This window comes from Squalius cephalus (genome assembly GCF_949319135.1).
Source record: "Squalius cephalus genome assembly, chromosome: 3".
NCBI lineage: Eukaryota > Metazoa > Chordata > Actinopteri > Cypriniformes > Leuciscidae > Squalius > Squalius cephalus.
Genome location: NC_137124.1, coordinates 52979817 through 53004219, shown reverse-complemented (window position 1 = coordinate 53004219; position 24403 = coordinate 52979817). Strand labels below are relative to the sequence as shown.

At 35.9% G+C, this 24403-nt stretch overlaps 1 protein-coding gene across 4 annotated transcripts in view; it reads right to left on the bottom strand.

Moving 5' to 3' along the window:
- Window positions 1-24403, bottom strand: part of kcnip4a (potassium voltage-gated channel interacting protein 4a) — a 220079-nt gene that overhangs the window by 99934 nt on the left and 95742 nt on the right. The window contains exon 1 of one of the 4 annotated variants that reach the window (XM_079865284.1): window positions 1898-2253. The exons of the other annotated variants lie outside the window; for them this stretch is intronic. Coding sequence (XP_079721410.1) covers window positions 1898-1955 — 58 coding nt within the window. The 5' untranslated portion in view covers window positions 1956-2253. Of the gene's footprint in view, window positions 1-1897; window positions 2254-24403 lie in introns of those variants that run through there. 4 annotated transcript variants of the gene reach the window in all.

Genomic DNA, 24403 nt, shown 5'->3' with positions numbered 1-24403 from the left:
AGAAACTTGCAGCTATTTTCACCCTTTTTACTACTTTGCATTATGTAAATGTACGAACGACTAACCTTAATCATTACAGGCATGAACCAGATTTAATAGAGAGATAAGAAATAGTAAACAGGACAAATTATGACAGTGCTTCAGATTTGCTGGTTCTGGTGAAAAACATTGAAAGAACCTTCAAGATCTTTTTGGGGGTAAAAGCACAATCCTAAACTCCACTGAAATGAGACCACAGTGCATGAAGGAGTGCGAGATGTCAGATTTATGTGGATTATGTGGAAGGTGAATGAGACTTAATTTCACAGCCTGATGGCCTGGTAGATATTCCATAAAGAGTTCCTATAAAATCAAGCACCACATCACTAATGGCCCATTCACGAAGTTAATACAGGAGAGCGTTTGTCCTCATGCCTTTGAATTTAGAATTTTGAAGGTGCTTATACACATTGAAAAATGAAAGAATACACTGTAAAAAAAATATTTTGTAAGTCATTCTACTTCAAAATGTCATGTTTAATCCAATGTGTAATGTCGTGTCTGTGTAATTATTTGTGAAATTTACTAGCCAAGTGAAATTTATAAATCATACACCAAAATTTGTTCAGAGTAAACTGCAGAAATAAAGATAAGCCTTCAGTTATTAAGTAATATTTCCTCTTTTTGTTTATTATCTAAGCAATCCTCTGTTTTTCTTTGTAAAAGCCCCTTGTACACCATTTCTGAGAAACCCTCCATTTGGAGTCCTTTGGCCACACAACAAAGAAGCATAAAACCATGAATCATCACTGTGTGGAGTGTACTCTTTTCTCAAGGAGAAAGACAAAAAACACCCAGAGGAAGAATACGTAAGCTATCTTATTAAAAAAAAAAAAAAGATATTTGAAAATACCATTCATAGTGAGGGTTAAAAGGCCTTAGAGGACTAGTGAAAATTCTTTTGAAAATGTTATACATTTGTTAAAAAATAATACTATCAGAATATTACAGTAGGTATAACACTTTACAGTAAGGTTGCCCTTGTTAACATTTGTTGTTAGTGAACATGAACTAACAATGAAAAATACTTCTAAAGCATCGACCAATCTCACCTTTTTCTAATACATAGCTAAAATAAAAAATTGTATCTGTTAATATTTTAGACCTGAGCTGATATGAATTAACAATTAACAGTTGTATTTTTATTAACTAATGTTAACAAAGATTCATAAATACTGTAACAAATGTATTGCTCAATGTTAGTTAAGTTATGCTTTATCTTACATTAACTAATGGGACCTTATTACAAAGTGTTGTTAATTGTTACATTTCATTGAAAATCTGACCTGACAGTGTCTTATTATTTGGTAATAATTGAATGGCAGCAGCACTCAAGATGCACAAGCGTGTAAAACCTGATGATCATGTTCTCCAGCATGATTTAAAGTGATAGTTCAAAAATGAAAATTATGTCATTAATTACTCACCCTCGTGTCGTTCCAAACCTCGCAAGACTTTTGTTCGTCCTCGGAACACAAATGAAGATTTTTTTGAGGAAATCTGCGATCTTTCTGTCCCTCCATTGACAGCTACGCAACTACCACTTTGACGCTTCAAAAAGTCGTCCGGGTTTGGAACGACATGAGAGTGAGTAATTAATGACAGAATTTTCATTTTTGGGTGAACTAACCCTTTAAGATGATCCAAAGAGCATCTTGAGCTTCAATGGAAGTCCGATTAATCGCGTTTTTCAAAATCTTGAAACTTTCTCTTTTCCAGGTTTAAACTCTTTTAAATCCTTAGACATTTGAACCCCACTTTACAGCATCTCTCGGTCTAATTTAACAAGTATCTGTTGCAAAACTATTCAGCATTTGAGACTTATTGTCACATAATAAAAGTGCTCTTTACCACCTACCTGTCCTTTTTCTCCTTTGTTTGGTTTGAAGTGAAAACACCACCATCAAAGCGCCCATGTTGCCCCCTCTCAGCGCTTCAGAAATCCAGTCGTGGAGTTCTCCTGGAACAACTGTGGCTCTCCTCAAGTGCAGTTTGAGTCCTGCTTTATAATTCAGTCGTGGACGTAGAGCTTCTCAAAGATGTCTCCAGATGAACCGGTGGAGATTTTGAGTCTTTCAAACCAATGCCTCCAAGCTGCTCCACTTTGGCACAGTTGAACAGCAGTTTAATTAAGCTCTCTGTGCTTTCAGCGAGTTCTCGTCGTTTGCTCCGCTGCCGTGCCCCCACTCTTTCAACAGACACTTCTTCGCAGGAAACGAGGAAGAGCGGGAGGGGAGCAGAACAAGGAGGAGGAGGAGGAGGGGAAAAGGGCACAGTGTGAACTGAGCACTAGCTGTTGCTGCCCGAGAACGACTGAGTGTTGTTGTCAATTCTGAGTTCTGCTCGCTGGCGCTGGAGCAAGCGAAGCCGGCGCTCATTAAAACGACAGAGACTAATGCATAATAATAAGTCTTTTCAATGGCACACACACACTTCGGTAGAACTCATATTTCTCCTGTGAGAAATGCAAAAAAGCACAGCGACTAGAAAATTGGTGGGCTGCTGCTAAAGTGCAGCGACTTCTCTGAAAAACACATTAATTGTGTTTTTTTGGAGATTGCGGTGTAAACAACAATTTGATCTTAATCAACAAAGACGTATTGGCGTGGTAATTGCTTTCTTGCAATCACAAGAGGTGTAATTTAAGAGTAGTGAGCATCCGAGAGCGCGCTTAATCATGAATCCGGGAAGAGGCAGTGTCACACAGGGTTTTCTCAGAAAGTAACGCTGCGTGAAGTAAACACTGACTTCCATGGAAACTCAAACCGGGGGCTGGAGAACAGAATAAAGACTCTTGAGCATCAAGAAAATTCATCTAGAACACTGTGTTTCACATGAGAATGTCTTGCTAATCAGTAGCTTTAAGATGAGAGACTAGCCGGCACAAAGTAGGCTGAAATGAGGATGTGTGGGTGTGCAAATTGCAAACGTAAAGAGCCTTTGCTTTGAGACACAGTTCAAGCCGTTTCCTACTCATTCTCGCATTTGACAGATGACAGCTAATTTCTGACAAAAGGAAATCTGCTACGTACATTTGAACCACTTAAACGTTATTCAGTTCTTTTTCTATAGCCTAAAGTACTTTGACATTTCAAATCTGCTGGTCTCTTTTAATGGTTCTCAACTGGTTGTGCTTTGAGACGAGTTTTAGGATTGCGATTTTATATTGGACATCAAGTAGTGACCAAAAACAGTATCAAAATGGTTTATCCCCAAAAAATAAAATAAAATAAATCAATATATATATTTTCAAGATTATTGTGGTTGGAGCGAAACCATACACTTCAAGTGAATTTGTTTTTAATGTAACCTGGTAGTATCTTTTTATTGTAGTTTTGATCATTTTCATTCAAATCAATGATTTTTGAAAGAAATATATTACATTTTAAAATATATTATATAAATAGAAAACTGTTCTTTAAAATTGTAGTAATATTTCACATGTATTTAATGTATTTTGATCAAATAGCCTTGGTGAGAAGACTTCTTTCAAAAACATTAAAAAATCGTAACAAATAATAAATTATTATTACTTACAAAGTCCTTAAAGGGACATGGTGGTGGGGAAAAAATTAGATGAAAAAATATTTCAAAGCTTTTGCGTTCTCTTACAAAATGTTTGCATTCCCCTGAGAAATTTTACGCTCCCTCGTAAAAACTTTTGTTTTCCCCCGAGACACTTTGCGTTCTTTGTGTTTGCTCGCAAACATTAAGAGTTCTTTGTGAGCGAACGCAAAGTTTCACGGGGGAATGCAAACGTTTTTGCTAGGGAACGCAAAAGCATTGATTTTTTTTACTCCCATCTCATATTTTTCACATCACCATGTCCCTTTAGGGGCTCCGTAATTAATTAAGATGAATTATTACTAATCTAAATTAGTAAAAAATGTAATAAAAAAAAGTGTAAAGTTAAAATATAATTATTAAGATTAGCATTGGTTGGTGCAACCCTTATTTTGTAAGTGAATCTGTTTTTAATGTAACCATCTTCTCTTAGTTTGTTCATGTCACAACACAAGCTGTCCATGTTGGCATCTGCCTAATTTGGCTCCAGATATCACAACGCTTGTTGCCTTTGACGTCAACAACAGCAAAAGCTACAAAAATAAACATGGGAAGCATTTTCTCCTGCTTTTTATTTATTTATTTATTTAATTTATTTGGCCGTATTCAATGACTTTTTCTTATTTTTATTCAGCATCTTCCCTGTAACCCTGTCAGAGCACACCCGGGAGCCATTTTATGGGTTCACTGGCTTATCACCATTCACTGGCTTATTTATTTATATTTATCATATTTGAGTTTCTAAAAAGTAATAAAAGTGCCACAAAACTTCATATAAAGCTCCATCACAAGCTCAAACTCAAGCTTAAAGCACAATGAGCTTCCCCTGAAGCACCCCGAGAGTTCAGCTAACCTCTAAACACAGTAAGTCCCACGCATATACACAGCTCAAACCATCCTTCTCTTCCACCCACACCTCCGTTCATCCATGAACCCAGCGACCCTGTGCCAATTCAACACAGAGTACCGTCATCAAAGGCCAATTTTCTGAGCGTATCAATGGCCACTTTGGTAAGCTCAGTGTGTGGAAATGATCTCCACTGCATGCAAAACAGAACGAAGGCACCTTTCTCACTCTGCACGCTTTGATCTTCTCTCAGTGCCCATTTGTATAAAATTGATTGAGATTTATGACAGATTTCAATAAAACTGAGTACAGTAACACAGGAACGGCTTCCTTTGGTACAGAGGTGAAGGGAAGGGGGCTTGAAAAATGTCTTGGAAAAGCAAATATTTAATAACCTTCATTCCATAGGTTGAAAGCATTTAAAATAACCAGCTTTCTGTAGTCCCAAATGATAAAGCAATCACTAGTCATCCACCTAATTATTTTGTGAATTTTGGGATATTGCATTAAAAAAAGCTGGATGCTCATAAACTCTAAATGCGCTCATTTGAGTCTGATACTTTTTTTATCCTATAAGAAGACATGGTTATGAACTACGATGGAAACACATTTACCAAATAAATCCCTGGATGTGCAGCAAAACAACTCATATGACTTTGCATCAACAGAGCATGTGATTGGATAACTGGACTAACAGGCGGACCAATCGCATTGCACAGCAACATCTTGAATGATGTCATTCTGAAATGCCTGAGCCAAAGTCTGTCATCAAAATTATGTGGTATGAAGACCTCTCAAAAGCATCTCACATGATTGCGTTCACTAACATCAGGAATACGAACGCAAGAGAACATGACAACATTTATTGCATTGTGGCGGAAAGAGTACAAAAAAATTGTACCTAAGTATTGCTACTTAATAAATCATTTAGAACAATTACAAGTAGAAGTACTGCAAAATAATAATGACTCAAGTAAGAGAAAATAAGAAATTTGCTGAAAAACAACTCAAGTTACTACGTTACAAAGTACTTTAGTATTATTAGTCTATTTTTACGCAAAACAAGGTGACGTTAGCAATATGGAGTGCTAAACACTCATGTAATTTCTGTTTCAGGAAGCCAGAGGGCGCCCTCACGAAAGACCACAAGTGAGATTCATAAAAGTATTATGACGTTCCAGGAAATCCCTTATATGGACATCCAACGCTATCTCACGACCAATTCGTACGAATTCGACGAGTGTGGGAAAATTGGCTAATTCGTACGAATTCGTACGACCTCACTCGTACGAATTTGAACGATTTGTCTAAACTCACGTGATGGGTAGGTTTAGGGGCGGGGTCAGGGGTAGGTCATTCGTATGAATTCATACGAATTGGGTAAATCGTCAAATATGTACGATTTAGGAAAAATCTTACTAATTCGTACGAGTGAGGTCGTATGAATTCGTACGAATTAGCCACCTCGTCGAATTCGTACGAATTGTCGTGAGATCAGGCTAGGACATCAGATATCGCCACAGCTGAATAACATGCAGGGCCTTTCCAAATACCCACACTTGCGGTCTTGAGAGCGTGTGCACTCGACTGGAAGTAAATGCGCAAGACTGTCCAGTGTCTAAAAAATGCCAAAATGCAGTGCCCCGAACGCGCACTAAACGCACACTATCTTGAATACCGCATCAGAGTGGTATTTGAGGCTAAGCGTATCCCATCATTCATTAGGTTCGGGAAATCGCGTGCCCCAAAATTGTGAGATAGAGAGGAAAACATTCCACTGTAAGTTATAATTAAGTAGATATTATATGTAATTTGGTAGTAAAACAAAGTGTCTTTTCATTGGTGCAAAGATGAGCAGGAAATGTGTATTTTGTAAAACATTTGCAACCGCTTTTTATCACTGTTCTTCTGTTACATAGCGACACCTGACCAGACATTCAGAAGTTTATTTTAAAATGCAAAGAATTGAAAATCAAAATAAAGCTCTGTAAACACTTGCATTTTTACAACACTACAAGTGTGTCCCATAGGGTTTTCAAAAGTTCTACACACACTTGCAGTTTTCACACCTACTTGAATACTACAGGAAATACGTCATGTAAGTATGAGCCGAGTTTTCTATTTACTTCAACTGCTCAGTGCTCTGTAATATCAGTGGTATGACCCATTTCAGGAGCGGACAAAATTACAATTTAAAATCAGAGTATGAGCATAGCTCACCTCACTTATATTCACTAAAATATGAAACTTTAGCGATACTGATTCAACGCGAGCGTCAGTGATTGAATGTCAAAGTGCGGTTTGAACGCCCCGCCCCCAGCTGAACTGGAAGTTTTGATTGGTTTTGCACCCGAGTCACCTGTCTGTTATTGGCTGAAGTGCACTAGTATGAAAAGCGCCTGTACTTTGTACTTTTGGTAAATAATAAATGTAGCGAAGTAAAAGTAAAGGTACCACAACTTAATTAAGAAAAAAAAATGTATTCAAGTACTGTAACGAAAAATATTTGTAATTAGTTACTTACACAAGTCATCTATGATGTATGAAAAGAGCCTTCCCTGATTGCAGCAACTTCCATTTTTCTTACATGCCAATTTCCCAGGAAGTGGCAATTTTGGTCTCTTGAACACATGGGATGGAAACTGCTTTATTCGCAATTTTTTTAGGCAATATTCCAATTTTGCACATACAGTAGCATAAGTTTACACCTTTGGATGGAAATCACTAATAAGACTCGATAACTGGATTACCTATCAAATCTGTGGTGCTGTTTCTATGAGGGGGCATCATTATTATCTTTCTGGTTGGGTTGTATCCTCTTACTTCAAATAACCACAGTCACAGAGATGGTAATCAACATGCAATAAAATAGCTAATCCTGTGTGCAGAGAAATTCATATGGTGGAGGTAGAATGAGGTTCTTCAGCACCACGGACAGCGGCACAATAGTTACTGTACACGACCAGCAGACGGGCTAGCATTACCAAAAGACATGTTTCTCCACGTACTTTAGTCAAGATAGATGCCATACTTCATTTTTCACAAATGAAAACATGGCTGTGTAGGATAATGTAATTTTGATAATGTTCAGTCTGTGAAGTGAGAAGACCTGGGGTGTTTTCTGACACTGTTTTCACCAATATGTTTGCCATTGTTGTTGGCAATTTGATTATTGGCAACAGATATTATCTTAAATAAAATAGACTGTTCTTTAATAAGCTGATTATATAAATGAATGAATAAATAAATAAATAAACCCAACCCAGTATTGAAGTTAGCTGCTATCAAACACTAAGACTCACAGGATACAGGAAAAATACAATATTCCAATCTGTAACCTTGTTATTTTGTATTGTAACGTATTTCAACAAGGAATTGTCTAACAGCTGAAAAGAACTAATATGGCCACACAGTGGCAGTATGAGACAAGATGTGGTATATTTGAGAAAATCAATGTTGTGTTCCATAAACATAAGCACAGCTCTATAAATTATTATTGACTGGGTTAACCACAAACTGTCTTTTTGTCATAATATTATTAAAAACTCATGAGATTTTAGGTACGCATTCATAATTCCAGTTCCAGTTCTAGTGTTGAAGCAGTGGAACAACAAAAAAGTAATGTTTCCCCCACATGATATACTGATGCCATTGTAAAAATGTGCAGACGACAGTGTAGTAATGGAAGGATTACAGAGATAAATTGAGAGAACATAAATAATAAATCTATATTATTATCAATATGCTCAACTCTGCATGAGGTATTAGCCGAATAACTACAGGGTCCACGAGGAGACCTGCACCTGTTTATTTAAAATAAAACAGCTTTTATTAGACAACTGATGTGACTGGAGTTCTCATGTCCGTGCACATCATGTTAAACCTACATTTCTAATAGCATTTGTTTTATTGTTAAAAAAAATAAAATAGGTGAACAAAGCACTGCACTTTCTATATCACTGCAAGGCTCAGTTTAGACAACAGAGGGCGATCTTGTAACACCAATGCATACATTTAAAACCCTTTTCTCCCCTGCATTTGTTTTTTAATATAGATCTTCATGAAAACTGTTTAATTACTCTATATACAGTATGTAACATACAAACTGTATATAAAACCTCCTTCACTATCTCCAACATTTATTGTGTATTACTATCTTTTTAACTGCCTTTCATGTCGTATTAGAAGAAGAATTGAGGGTTTAGGTACACAGATGAGCCAATATATTACGACCACCTGCCTAATATGCTGTTGGTCCTCCATGTGCAACAACCCACCGAGGCATGTACTCTACAAGAGCCCTGAAGGTGTCCTGTGGTATATGGTACCAATACTTAATAACAGTTCCTTCAGGTCCTGTAGGTTCCAGCACATCACTTCCACCAGGGAACACAGTGTCCAAAAGGAGTCTACCTGATCTACAACAATGTTTAGGTAGGTGGCACGTGTTCAATTTACATCCACATGAATGTAAAAGAGAACAGGACTCATCGTACCAGGCGAACTTCTTCCACTGCTCCTACGTTCAGCTCTGACACTCATATGCCCACTGTAGGTGCTTTCGACGCTGGTCAGGGGTCATCATAGGCACTCAGCCCCATACGCAGCAGAGTGCAATACATTATGTCAGGGGTGGCGAATGTCGGTCCTGGAGAGTTTTGCTCCAACCCTAATCAAACACGCCTGAACAAGCTAATCAAGGTCTGACAGGTTACTAAAACACTACAGGAAAAGGTTGGGAAAAGTTACTTTTAAAAGTAATGCGTTACTCCCAAAAAAAGTAACTAATTGCGTTACTTAGTTACTTTTTATGAAAAGTAATGCATTACATTACTTTTTCTCACCTGTGCTGGGCTTGATTGTTTTATTTTTATTTTTATGACAACAAAAAAAGTTTTATTTTTGGCAAATGTTAAGGCCCTTTCACACCAAAAGTGAAATGAATAAGCCTCAGGCTGAAGGAAATGCATATTTATGCCTGTACACTAGAGGACGCCGCTCAAACAAACCTTTCAACTGTTCTGCCATTCTGGATTAAAGAACAATAGGATACAGGAGAAGGAAGTTCAACTCTCTTATTTCTAAATCTAATCTAAAGTCATTTTTGCTTATTAGTATGGTTGAATTAGACCATAAAAGGTCAGCAGCAAAGACATTGGTTAATAAAGTGAGATTAAATACATAGTTAATTATAAAAGTTTTGCATACAATTCTGAGATTGCATTTTACTGTTTTTGTTCATTTTGAGGAATACTGAACGCTTTTGTGCAAGTAAGACGCGTAAATGCATGTTCACATTTAGTCTAGAACTAAAATAACCATCATGTTTACACAGCACACACAACACCTTCTCACTTTATTCCTCTCAACATGAGGACAGGAGAGCTGTATGTCAATAAATTAAGGGCCCTACACACCGGGACGAATATCGGCGCGCGTTATTCGCCAGCGTTTTTCAACGCGTTTTTTGTGTTCACACCCAAACGATTTTCGCTGACGATGAGCCGAGTGAACATGCAAATTCATTCCCTGACATTAGATGGCGCTTAATGTAAAACAGAAACCACTCCATAACAGTTCTCTTTTATCAAGATTTTTGTAGTCGCTGTCGCATTTGTCATATAGTTCTTTATGTTCCGACACCAACGAGACCAGCAGCTCTACAATCATCTTGCCTTGCATCTTCCTCGTCTTATTTCTTCCCGGCAGTGTAGACACTACTTGGTGTATATCTTCTTCGCCGTTACGTATGTGTGCTCGGCAAGACCGTTTTGTGTTTGAGTGCCCCCAAGTTGTGTTTTACTGTAACTTCAGAAGCTCCAGACACGTGAACAAAAGCGCCAATCTTATTGGTCGGATAGTTTTTGACGCGGTGCGTCAAACCAAAAAAACGAATCCGAGGCGTTTTTTAAAAAATGACGCTTTTACGCGTGCCGTTTTTCGCGCCGGTGTGCACACTCACATTGGCGCCCTTTGTTTAGTCACGAGGCGTTAAACGTCGGCGAATATCACGTGCGAAATTCGTCCCGGTGTGAACAGGCCTTTACAGCGTTACTTATTTGAAAAAGTAATCTGATTACGTAACTCAAGTTACTTGTAATGAGTTACCCCCAACACTGCAGAAAGATGAGTTTTTATCAGGGTTGGAGCTGAACTCTACAGGACTGATGCTCTACAGGACCAGAGTTCGCTATGTGTTGTGACACATTCCTCCTGAAACCATCATTAAAGTTTCGTGTGACTTGTGCCACCGCAGACCTTCTGTTGGCTCAGACAGACGGGATAGCCTTCATTGCACTCGTGCTTCAATCAGCCCTGGACACCCTGTCGCCGCTTTGTGGTTTGTCCCTCCTCGGACAACTGTCGGTAAATTCTCACCACTGCTGACCGGGAGAACTCTGATCCAGTCGACTTGCCTTAACAATTTGGCGCTTGTCAAAGTCGCTCAGATCTTTATTCCTGCCCGTTTCTCCTGCATCCAACACGTTGGTTATGAGAACTGATTGTTTGCTTCCCATCTAATCTACCCAGACCTTAATACATGGCCTCGTTAGGACTGGGAGATGCTCAACGATATTCACTTTGCCTGTGAATGGTTATAATGTTCTGGCTCATCAGTGTACATATAATAAGGCTTATAACATCGCTTAATATTTATTTAATAAAATCTATTTCGTGGAACCTCTACAAAATGCTGAAACCTGTTAGCATACAATATGAATTTACAGCAAACAGAGCTTTGCCCAACAGGACAAGCAGAAAAGTTCTGAAATGATTAGCATACTGGCTAGTGCAGTGTGTAAATCCAGAAGACTGGCATTGCTGGTGTTAGTGCTGTTAGTATTAACTGCCAACTGCTCTCAGCAGCATGTGCCCTGGGCAGGCAGACACTGTTATGCCATCACACAGATGCCTCTTTGGCTAATGAGAATAATGACCTGCTGTTTCTAATTACAGCCAAATTAAGACAGTGGCCTTCAAAGGACACACATTTAGGGACTTCACACACTCAGAAGCAGGTGCTTTACACGTGATCTTTTGTTTAGGTCCACAACTGCTCCTAATGGACGCCTTGAGTGAAGTTAAAATTTCCTGTAAAGGATGACCTTTGTGAAAAAGAAGTGCAGATAATTGTATATTATTGAATGTGCACTTATAGTGTACTTCAAATCTTAAAAGTATATATTTAAAAAACCTGTAAAAGGCCACTCAAGTGTACTTAAAGAGTACACTTTTATGACTGTTTCTTAAGTACACTTTTTAAAAGTGCACTTTGTTATAATGTCAAATTTAAAGTTTTACTTTAATGTATATTTTAAATAATTATGTTTTAATAATCTTTTGTCATGCTTTAAAGTACACTAATCTTGAAATGCTGACTAACATACTAAATCATATGTACTTGGTTATAATTTCAATTGTAGTTTGTTCCTCGACATACAAAAGTTAATATCTTTAAATCTAAATTGCAAATGTGAAATTACAAATATATTTAAATGCATGACATACAAGTTTAAATATAAATTATATTAAAATATATTTTATTTATACCAAGCTTTTCAGTATATTTAGAAGTACACTTTAACAATATCTCAAAGTCAATGGAAGTCATTATGAATTCCATATCCTACTTAAGTGGGTCAAAAATCACTCTAAAGTACAAACTAATTGCATTTAATATAAATTTAAAGTCCAACTGAAATCAAAATTGACCCTATTTACTTTGTTAGCGCATATTACTAGTCTTGTGGTGAAAAATTAATCCATGCAAGTTAATACACAGAAAAAAATTGTTTGCCGTCGTAATCTTTAATCAAAGTCTGAAAAGTTACTTCCGGCCTGGAATGGCGTTCCTTCTCTGATGACGTAGGTTTGAGGGCTTGGGTTGGAAAACGCTTAACCGCTCCCCTCAAACCGTTAGTCTGCTATGAGCAGAGATGGAGAGGAGGAGCGCTAGAGTAAAAACTTGCCCTCTGTTTAATATTCCGTTTCACTTGGAAATGCGTCATAACACTGGAGAAAAGTCCTTTGCAAGTTCCTTTAAACTATAATACATTTTCAATTATTGGCAATTAACATGTAATGCCCAAAACATCACATTCGAACACACTTTAAAAATATTCGTTAAAAGTATATTTTAAATTAAAATTTTGTATTATTTATATATACATTTTTATTTTTATATTTTCAGTTTTCATGTTAATATTAGTTTAAGCATTAGTACGTTTATAGTGTTTATCAGTAAATATTTATATTTACCTTTATCTTATTTTATTTCAGTTTTAGTTTGCTGTAAGTCATTTCAGTAATTCAAATTTAAATGTGTTTTATTTCAGTTATTCCAATAATAAGGCAAAATTTCCATTTTTCGCTTACGTTTTTTTTAAATCTAATACGTATATTTAATTTAATTTCAGCTTTAGTTGTCAGTTATTGTTGGTTTGGGTTTCGTTTTCCAGGACTTTTAGTATGTTTCTCTTTGTTTCCTCCCACTAGTCATTAGTTACCAAGGTTGTTCATTAATATAGCACACCTGTTTGTATTTGAGTTTGTTATCCTGTGTATTTAAGACCTTCAGTTTCCTTAGTTCATGGTCTGGTGTTTGTGTTTAGAGCACACATTCCTCTTTAAAGTGTTTGCTTTTCTGAGCATTATCCTGGTTTTCTGTGTCTTGGTTTTTTGATTCTATGGTCGTTAAACAACCAAGACACAGAAAACCAGGATAACGCTTACAAATGCAGTGTAACAACATAAGACTTCACAAAGAATGACAGAACACACAGGGCTTATAGGCAGAGTTAACAAGGTAGTGAGACACAGCAGAATGTAATCAAGCATGATGAGTCCAGGCAGTGGGTTATGGGAAATGTAGTCCATGAGAGCACAGGAGATGGAATCTGTTATTTAAACTGATTAAATTATATATATATATATATATATATATATATATATATATATATATATATATATATATATATATATATATATATATATGTATATATATATATATATATATATATATATATATATATATATATATATATGTATATATATATATATATATATATATATATATATGTATATATATATATATATATATGTATATATATATATATATATATATATAGAAAGCGATCAAAGAACGCTCCCTTTACAATCGCTGCAGCTGTCAATCAAACAGCGTAATTTTATCAGTGACTGAGTTCTGGGAAAAGCCTGAACAAGCTCTGTTTCTAATATCAAATGCAAATGCGTTTATAATTATGTAGTTCTCTTGCAGCTAAATTAGCTAAATAATCCACAGCAATATTAGTTCAGAAGTCAATTTAGTGTTATTGTATCACGGAAAGCTTCGCACTAAGCAATAAATGCAAATCTCCATTCTTATTTCTCTTCGCAAACACTTTAATCCTGTTTTGTCCAATTTTATTACACCATCTTGCACCTTTTACACTTTGTTTCTGACCAATAAATCTGTGAGACCAGGCATTTGAAAAAAAAAAAAAAGAAGTCCCATTTAAAATTCTCTGATGTAAAAAAAATCTACAGTTTCATTTGATTCAAAACCTGAAGCACAACAACGACTGACAGCCACATCCATCGTGTGGAATATCCAGAGACATGATGATGTATGTTGCAGTATAATATGGCATTTGCTCGTGGGTTACCGTGTTACAGAGCCACTCACACTGTTGACAGTTTCTTCATGGGTGTAATTCACTGGGTTTGACAGTAAGTGGCTGTGGCCCTTGTAGATTTTGAGCTGTCACAAAGCAAAGCTGCACTGATAAATGTCGTCTGCAGTGTGAAACTGTTGCATGTGAGAGAGAGAGAGAGAGAGAGAGAGAGAGAGAGAGAGAGAGAGAGAGAGAGAGAGAGAGAGAGAGAGAGAGAGAGAGAGAGAGAGAGAGAGAGAGAGAGAGAGAGAGAGAGAGAGAGAGAGAGAGAGCGGTTTAAACTGCTTTAAGGTTTAATGGAAGAAGTCAAATGAACCTAAAGACAAACACTAAATACCATCAGTAAAAGGGTAACAGCCACCATCAGGCACAGCTGAGCCTCTCTCAGGAAAATTAACACAAATTCCACAGGTACTTTTAGACCTCACAGGCTACAGTAGCCTTTTTACCTATTTATAACACCGTGCAATTCAAGCACACTTGGGAAACCCTTTCCTCTGGAGATAACTTACTGACTGAAACCAATATGCCTGCCTGTAGCTCAACCCTGTAACGGAGCACTTAGCCTGGGTATGCTCCTGCCGGCGCTCTTTTTACACATCACTGCCATGTCTCATGATGTATGCTCTGCCATGCAAATGAGTTGCATATCTTAACATAATTGGCTCTGACTTTTTATCTGCTTGTGTACAAATGACTCCAACTGACCCTTATTTAATCCATGCCTTGCAATTGTTACTGAACAATCGCACCTTCGTTCACCATATTAATCACCATCAAGATATTGTTGTCTAACATAAGTCTAGGGGAGTCCTGTGTTTGATAGTTTGATAATTATTATTATACATATATAAGCATATATCCATCATATTCTCTGACAAGATATCAAAATTTTATGGCTTATTATTGTTTTGAACTTTTTAAATATTTAGGAACAACATTATTATTATTATTATTATTATTATTATACATATATAAGCATATATCTATCATATTGTCAGACAAGATATTGTTTTTAATTTTTTTAATATTTAAGAACAACATTATTAATATTATTATTATTATTCATATATAAGCATATCCATCATATTGTCTGACAAGATGTTGTTGTCTAACACAAGTCCTGTGTTTGGATGGTTGTAAATAGATTTTAAAATTTAATGACTTATTTTTTTAAACTTATTAAATATTTAAGAACAACAACAACATTATTATTATTATTATACATATATAAGCATATATCCATAATATTGTCTGACAAGATATTGTTGTCTAAGTCTAGGGGAGTCCTGTGTTTGGATAGTTGTAAATATTTTTTTTATTAATAATAATAATAATAATTATTATTATAATAACCTTATGAATTGTATATATATTAATCCTAAATAAGTAAATAATAATAATAATAATAATAATAATAATAATAATAAAATAAATAATAATGAATTATTGGCATCAATCAACAAATAATAATTAAATAATACTAGTAATAATATTGAATTATTGCTATTAATACAATAAAAACAACAACAAAAACAACATTATTATTATTATTATTATTATTTGTAGTACCTAAAGTGGATAAGTAAGTTAAAATAACACTTTGATCAAAACAGTTGTAAAGTAATACAATTAATTCTTTGGAATAATGAGCACTGATAAAAAAAAATGTACAACAAGACTCGAAACTTTCATTAAGAAAGTGCATAGGATCAGTTTTGATTTCATATTGTCTTATATTCCTCAGGAAATTCTAATCACTACTTTCGCCACATTTGACAAGAGTTGAAGAAACACTAGGTAACAACAGTAAACAAGTGGGTTCCCAGCGGCAACATAGTGTCCCAGATATGGCCCACTTCTGGACCCTGTGCAATCCACAAGATGTGGGCCGGATCTGGGCCGACACTATGTTGCTGTCTGGGTTGAGACTTAGCAAAGAGCCAGTATTCCTCCATATTCCTCTAATTACAAGCCAAACACCTCCTTATTTGCACATTTATGTACCATTTCATATTCCACATTTTCCAAAGTCTATTCATCTTATTAATATATTCTGTTCCCTAATTACATACAAACATCTAGTGTACTCCTGTAGGTAAACCTTGGTTTATGAGCACTAAATTAATCATACTGCACAGACTGTTGATGTGTTATGTGCCTGTGTTCTTCTTCAGGACACGCTCAAAACATGACAGGGACAACGGAGTGTTTCCAGCCCTGGCTGCATTGACAGTGTGTTCCAGAATGACGCAACCTTAATTTATTTACAAGCGTCCATGATGGACATGTTGACACCTTTTGATGATTAATGGTGCAAACAGTTGGGCGAAGAGTGCGGCGCTGCTGTTATCTGTACTAATAAAGCTGAATCCAGTGAATGAATGCAGTGCACACACAGCTGATGATGGACAGTAAAGTTGTGAGATCACAAAATGAGGCCGGAGATGTATGTAAAGCCAGCCATGAATTAATCATGAGGCTAACCTTACTGGCAGAAATGCATACCTGAATTATGCATCAAGCTTATTAATATTGAAGTAATGCTGTGTTTCATTTTATCACCCAGTGAGGGTGAATCTGTCAACTTTACATGTGTTTGAACATTTTTTGGAGGGGATGAGATAATGTTTTTATTTATTTATTTTTGATAAAGAGATTCAGGGTGGTACTTGCATTACGTCAAAACTAACAGGTCGATACGTCTTCATGATAAAGAACATGCAACATCTGACATTCCCAAACACACCTCTCTGACTGTGTCAGATTCCTGGGGAAACGTGAACGCATTATAATAAGGATATCTATTTTTCAGCATCCCTCTTCTACAGCAGCATTTCTCCACCTCAAACCGAACAAAAATCTCACTGAAACGGTGTAGTATTATTTACACTACACACTTATCTATCTATCGATCTATCTATCTATCTATCTATCTATCTAGATCTATCTATCTATCTAGATCTATCTATCTATCTATCTATCTATCTATCTATCTATCTATCTATCTATCTATCTATCTATCTATCTATCTATCTAGATCTATCTATCTAGATCTATCTATCTATCTATCTAGATCTATCTATCTATCTATCTAGATCTATCTATCTATCTATCTATCTATCTATCTATCTATCTATCTAGATCTATCTATCTAGATCTATCTATCTAGATCTATCTATCTAGATCTATCTATCTAGATCTATCTAGATCTATCTATCTATCTAGATCTATCTAGATCTATCTATCTATCTATCTATCTATCTATCTATCTATCTATCTATCTATCTATCTATCTATCCATCCATCTATCTATCTATCTAGATCTATCTATCTAGATCTATCTAGATCTATCTATCTAGTTCTATCTAGATCTATCTAGATCTATCTATCTATCTATCTATATCTATCTATCTATCTATCTATCTATCTATATCTATCTAGATCTATCTATCTAGATCTATCTAGATCTATCTATCTAGATCTATCTATCTATCTATCTATCTAGATCTATCTATCTATCTATCTATCTATCTATCTATCTATCTATCTATCTATCTATCTATCTATCTATCTATCTATCTATCTATCTATCTTTCTCCATCGTATATGTATCGTGATTAATCACATTTTGGCGAGATTAATGATGAGCAACACCTGCGCGACGCACCGGTCTCGTATCTCTCACGGAGGAACGACGACAGTGAAGGACGAGAGAGGACCAGGCCTGGACTTCTGTTGTGTTTTGTTTTATTATATGTGACTGCAGTCGTCCATGAGTGGCTGCTGTCTTTTACTTTCGTTTTGTATTTGTTTTATTTTTGGTATTAAAATGTGTGTTAACGTTCGCCGGTTCCCGCCTCCTCCTTCCCATAACATCTAACCTCATTACACACATCTAACATCTAACTTGGCAGCTAACTGAAGTAAACCAAGTTAAAAATGAACTGTTAAAAATAAGTTACAAATTAGATTTTAAAAATAAAAAGTTGAAGCACTAATATTACTAAAACTTAAACTCAAATAAAAATAAATTAACCTAAATAGAAATATAAAAAAAAATCAGAAATAAATGAACCAAAGCACAGATTTAAAAAGAAACTTGTATATAAATATAAGTGCTGTCAAATCAATTAATCATGATTAATCACATCTAACAAAAGTTTTTGTCACACACACACACACACACACACACACACACACACACACACACACACGATTAATTTTAAATTTGTGCTTAATTTATAGGTTAATTTATTTGGTAACACTTTATAATAAGATTCGTTTCAGTAATATTAGTGCTTCAACTTTTCATTTTTAACTTTTTTAAATTACATTTCAAACTTATTTTTACTTCAGTTAGTTGCCAAGGCAACATTTTTAAATGTTAAAGTTTAAGTTTTCACCTAATATTTCTATTTTATTTTAGCTTTATTTCACAACACTGCACTGAAACAAAAATCATAGTATAGAGCAAAAACAGCAATGATGATACACTGACTTTAAGTCACTATAGCGATAAGTATAAATAATAGGCTGTACAGTTTTATTCTATAGAAGTACAGTGTGTTCTGATTGGTGGAATTCTCTTCTGAATGGTGGGTTGTGTAGTACTTCACTGGGGATTTGACCTCTTTTTAATAATTAACTATTTATTTTAATAATTAAGCTGAATTTACACAGGCTTTTAAAAAGTCTTTGATTTAAAAAGCTCAGAGAAAGTCTGTTCTACAGAACCTGGACCCAAAGGAGAACCTTTCATAAATGATGAATGCACCATTGAGTTCACTGGCTCTTTAAATCGTGATCTCCCTGGATCTTGAGTGATAAGCATTGTAATATTTTGTGTTGCTGTTCAATGGAAGTCAATGGAATCTAGCTGGAGGCCTTTGGTCTGCAGTGATGTGAAAACAAGAGCTGAAGAAACATCCGGGGTGTTAAGAGGGTGTTAAAGGTGCTAAAGTGCCATCTGCTAGACAATAATAAATGACTTGACCTCCAAACTTAAACTCTCAAAACTGTACAAAAAAATATGAAAGCCAATACTGCAGATCCTGCTTTTTCAGGTTCTTATTTAATACCATATAATAAAAACAAGGATCACAGTTCATAAATGATGCGCACCGCTTATTTATAGTATCTTATTTGTACATTACAGTCTCTAAATAATTCATCCATGTATATTGTCCACCACTCAAACAAAAGATGTGCTGTAATATGCATATGTGTGTTATCATGCAGTGCACAGGTCAGATGGGGAGTGAGTCATTCTGTGATCAGATCAATTCAAAATGAATGGAGTTTATATCCTGCGTCTGTGGCTCAGGAACTGGGCTAAAATGAGGTTAAGAATGCCAACTAGGATTTTCAAAATGAGGGAACCAATCCCAAATAAACAGGTGCAATTTGCTAGAAATGCTTATTATGGCAAGCATCACTATTATTATGTGCCTATTATGCTTCCACCCAAAACTGTTGCACATTTATGCTACAGACACGAATGATTTTGTCACTTCATGGGTCCGAAGATGAAGGATGACGAAGGAGATCAAAATAATTGTTTATTAAATCAAAATAAGAAAAAACGAAAGGTACAAAGGTACAAAACACCGTGCCTACACACAAACACCAGACGATGACCTGAAGGAACAGGAGAGCTTAGATACACAAGATAACAAACATTAATGTGATCTAATTAATGAATAACCATGGTAACAAACTAGTGGCGGGAAACTTAGGAAACTAAATAGATAAATAAAACAGGCAAAAACTGAATCATTCACCAAAACCGAGCATTACTGTTACAGATATCTCACATCATGCAGCTTTTTCAAGAGATGTTGATCATATATTAATATGACTAATGGTATATGACTACCAACCTAATACTAAATGAAATTCTGTACAAACCACAGAATTACAAATGGAAAACACATGCCTTGCCTTTGTGCAGTCATGGTTAAAAACGTGCAGAACATTCAAACATGAAAAATTGAATAACACTGCTATATACAGTAGTTAAAAGGTTAATAACTCTGTCAGTTGATAGACACATTGAAAAGCAGTCATACTCCTTTTATAATTGATAAGTAGAAAAAAACATTATTTGCACATTAAACATTCTAATGAACCACTTTATAATCCTCCACTCTTTTCTTTTTAACCGTATTGGGCATCAGCAGGGAAACAGTGTCCTGTCACAATGACTCATGGCTGCCTTTCACTGGCCATTACATCACGTGATTCAGTAGACTCACTAAACCCTGGAGCGGCATCTTCAGCATCGGTTAAACAAGTACTGCAATATAAAGTGAAAGCAGGCAATCAGTACAATTAAGACATATAGACACTTCAGAGTCAAACTCGTGGCCTCTTAAGAAACCCACGGAAAACGGAAGGACACTTATTGACTTAATATGAGACGAAAGAAAAAGCACATATTAACAGAATAAATGCAATGTAAACGTATTGTATAACAGGTGAAACTATAAAATATTTTGTCCAAAGTCTTAGTGAATGGTGTTTTGAAAATTGTGTTCCTTTAGTGTAGTGTTTTTATAGTCAAAGGAATCATTTTCTTTTTTCACTATTAATAATACATTATTATTAATAATAATTTGCATATATAAAATGTTAATAAAAAAAGTGATTAACTATCATTTTCACAATCTGTAATGCTTAAAACAACATAATCCTACTGACAGTGACAGATACCTACAGACACAATTCACTGCAGTTTCCAGCTGAAATTAACACTAGTGGCAGTAAAACACCAACAACTTTTATTCCTTTTCATGCAGATTATGATTATCGGGCAGATTATCAATTAATAAAGACTTGTGGTTATGTGGTTTGGATTAAACCACATGGATTAAAGGTGGTTATGTGTACAGTATTTTCAATCGCAATATAGCATTAACCTTTAAACGGCACTCACCGGACATTTCATTTCCGTACAACAACCAGCGTAATAAAGCATTGCCAGTTCTGTTTCAGATAAAACGGAATGCGCTTTTAACGTCACTCACTGGACATTTCACTTCGAAAGTGTAGCAAAACGTGTAAGAAGCAACGTAATATCGTTTTGCAGAAATGTTGCCACAGGCACATTTTTACATTGAGCCTGGGTTGGCCTGAAAATAGAAATACAGAGACCCTATATTGCCAAAAGTATTGGGACATCCCTCCAAATCATTGAATTCAGGTGTTCCCAATCACTTCCACGTCCACAGGTGAGGACATTTGTGAAAGAATGGGTCGCTCTCAGGAGCTCAGTGAATTCAAGCGTGGTAACGTGATAGATCGTCCATTCATGAAATTCCTCTGGACAAAATATTCCAAGTTGTCAAGTGTAAAGTTTGGTGGAGGGGGGATTATGGTGTGGGGTTGTTTTTCAGGGGTTGGGCTTGGCCCCTTAGTTCAGCGTCAGCATACCAATACATTTTGGACAACTTCATGCTCCCAACTTTGGGGGAACTGTTTGGGGATGGCCCCTTCCTGTTCCAACATGACTGGGCACCAGTGCACAAAGCAAGGTCCATAAAGACATGGATGAGCGAGTTTGGTGTGAAGGAACTTGACTGGCCGGCACAGTCCTGACCTCAACCTGACAGAACACCTTTGGGATGAATTAGAGCGGAAATTGTGAGCTAGGCCTTCTCGTCCAACATCAGTGCCTGACCTCACAAATGCGCTTCTAGAAGAATGGTCAAAAATTCCCATAAACACACTCCTAAACCTTGTGGAAAGCCTTCCCAGAAGAGTTGAAGCTGTTATAGCTGCAAAGGCTTGGCCAACTCCATATTAAACCCTATGGATCAGGAATGGGATGTCATTAAAGTTCATGTGCACGTTAATGCAGATTTCCCAAAACTTTTGGCAATATAGTGTATTTTTAAAGAAAATATCCAGTATGTTCTATGCATCTGTCCACAGACCTCCAGGGAAACCCCTGACTCTGGATACATTTTTCTTGGTTTGGTCATCTCTCCAAAAAGTGAGACTACTGTCTAATTCTCAACAGTGCTACATTCTCTCCCTGGCCGAGCACATTGATTGCTTGGCATAAAAACACGTAATTGTTGGTGACTTAGGCTTTTAAATTGCCTAGAAGCTTCATCAAGTACAATTTGTCCTAGCATCACTCTGTCTGGGGACTTGAGGGGCTCAAAGGAAATGTGAACACTCCAAATGATATATCAGTCTATTCTGCCTTTTCTAAGCAAAGAAACCAATGCTGATTGCATTGATGAAAGGCTTTTTGAATGTGCAGTGTCTCTTGGATTAATTGATGGAAACGGAATCTCATTTAACATGAAAGACATTTTGATCTAAGTGGAGAATCTGGTTCCAAACCCAAGAAAAGAGCATTATTTAAACTTGTAGAGCATTTTTCTGGGGGATGGAAAAATAATGATTGGTTTTTTAAATAAAACAATTAGATTCTATTTGTCAGAGTATTTCGATCTACAGTTCATTCCAGTAAACAACTGATAAATGATTAACCATTTAATCACAGAGAACAATACTTTTGTGATCAACCAATTTTGTGGAATATTCAACTTTTAACAGCCAGTTAATGTACAGTATATTGCATCATATTAAGCGAATGGCAACATCATTTGTTAGTAAAACAGCAGAGTCATTCATGTTTCTTTTCTTTAAATGACTCCATTCAGCGATCAGCCTCAATAACTAGAGGAATTCATCATGGAGTCGTGTGGTAAAAAAATGATCTTACGCAACGTACTTCCGTCAGAATTGACAGTTTGTTAATGCGTTTCCTGCTGCTCGACACTTGATGTGAAATATCTCTCAACACTGCGCCTCACAGGCTAAACGACTAATATGATTATTGGCATTATCTATTCTCCTAATGTTTTTATAGCCCACTGTGAAACGCTGGTTTGGTTTTGCAGATCATCATGGGAGGCATATTTTTCAATTCAAATAGCTTCCTACATTAAGCATGGAGCTGTGGGAGGTGCAGTTGAGCTCCATTGTGCACAGAGCAAAGCTGACTATGAATATCTCCCGAGACTGATGTTTTACATCATGGATTAAAGGTTAGAGCTGAAACACTTCACACTGATAAGCATTTGAACAGAAAACACCTCGACAAGGTCAAGAGCTTTATCAGCATTTAAAATGAAAATTGACTTGAGTGATGAGAGGACTGGCTGTCATTGAAGTAAAACTGAATCTCAAAATGAAGGAAATTGAATATATAGGGCCCTATAAAATCGGTATTATTTTTTACTAAACTCAGTTTTATTTTTGTAATTAATCAGCTGTATAATCAACTGAATTCTTTAAACTTCACAATCAATCTTTTAAATTTGTAGTCAAATGAAAATATAACAATTTTATCTGCATTTTCTGCATCAGGGAAATCATAGGCCCCTAAATTTGTTCAATGTCACTAAAGAGGTAGAAGACTCAGATAACCTTCAGCCACATTTATTCACAGGGCCTGACAGTGAGAAAAAAACAACGTGTTGTGCCAATGACATCATAGACCTTTATTAGTGAATGTGACCGAATCCATGACTTGAGAGCACTTGAGAGTTCTGTGAGGTCAAAGGGAGAAATATTTTTAGCTATAACATGTCAGTTCACTCAGTTCAGTCCAACATCTGTGAAGCCAATTTAAATTTTCACTTATGCTTCCATCATACCAATTCTATAGTCATTTCTCTATAATTGGTGACGGAAGAATGTGAACATTAATTTGACTGAAATGACCAGCATGCTAGGGGCCAAATGGCTAGTTTAATAATAGCATCTCACCCAGTCATCTGTTGTTTTATCATTGTTTTGGCAAGTAAAAATTGTCTTTACTGAAATACCTCTCTCTGCCAAAGCAATATAAGAGCATATTATCAGGGTAGCAATTAACACAGGGTGAGCTTGTTTAGATGTGTTGCTTCCAGCTAAACATTAGCTGTTTTTAAGCTTTTTAACAAGTGCGCCACACTTGCACTCAAGTAAAAGAGCAATGGATCAAAACGACAAAAAACTTCAGTGACAATCGTTCTATTTTTTTTTTCTTCCAGAGAGCATTAAAATACATGTCATTATCACTGAGACAATGAAAGTGCAGTAATTGGAAAAAAGCAAGTAGAGTGTGTAATTAGTGTATTGGATGCAGCTCAGCTCTTCGAGATGTATGAGATAATCAATGAGACCATTAATGCTGATAAAAGCATTCACTATATGCTCAGTAGATCTCGTTCATATTCACATTATAGTCAGATAAATCATACATTTTTTCTCT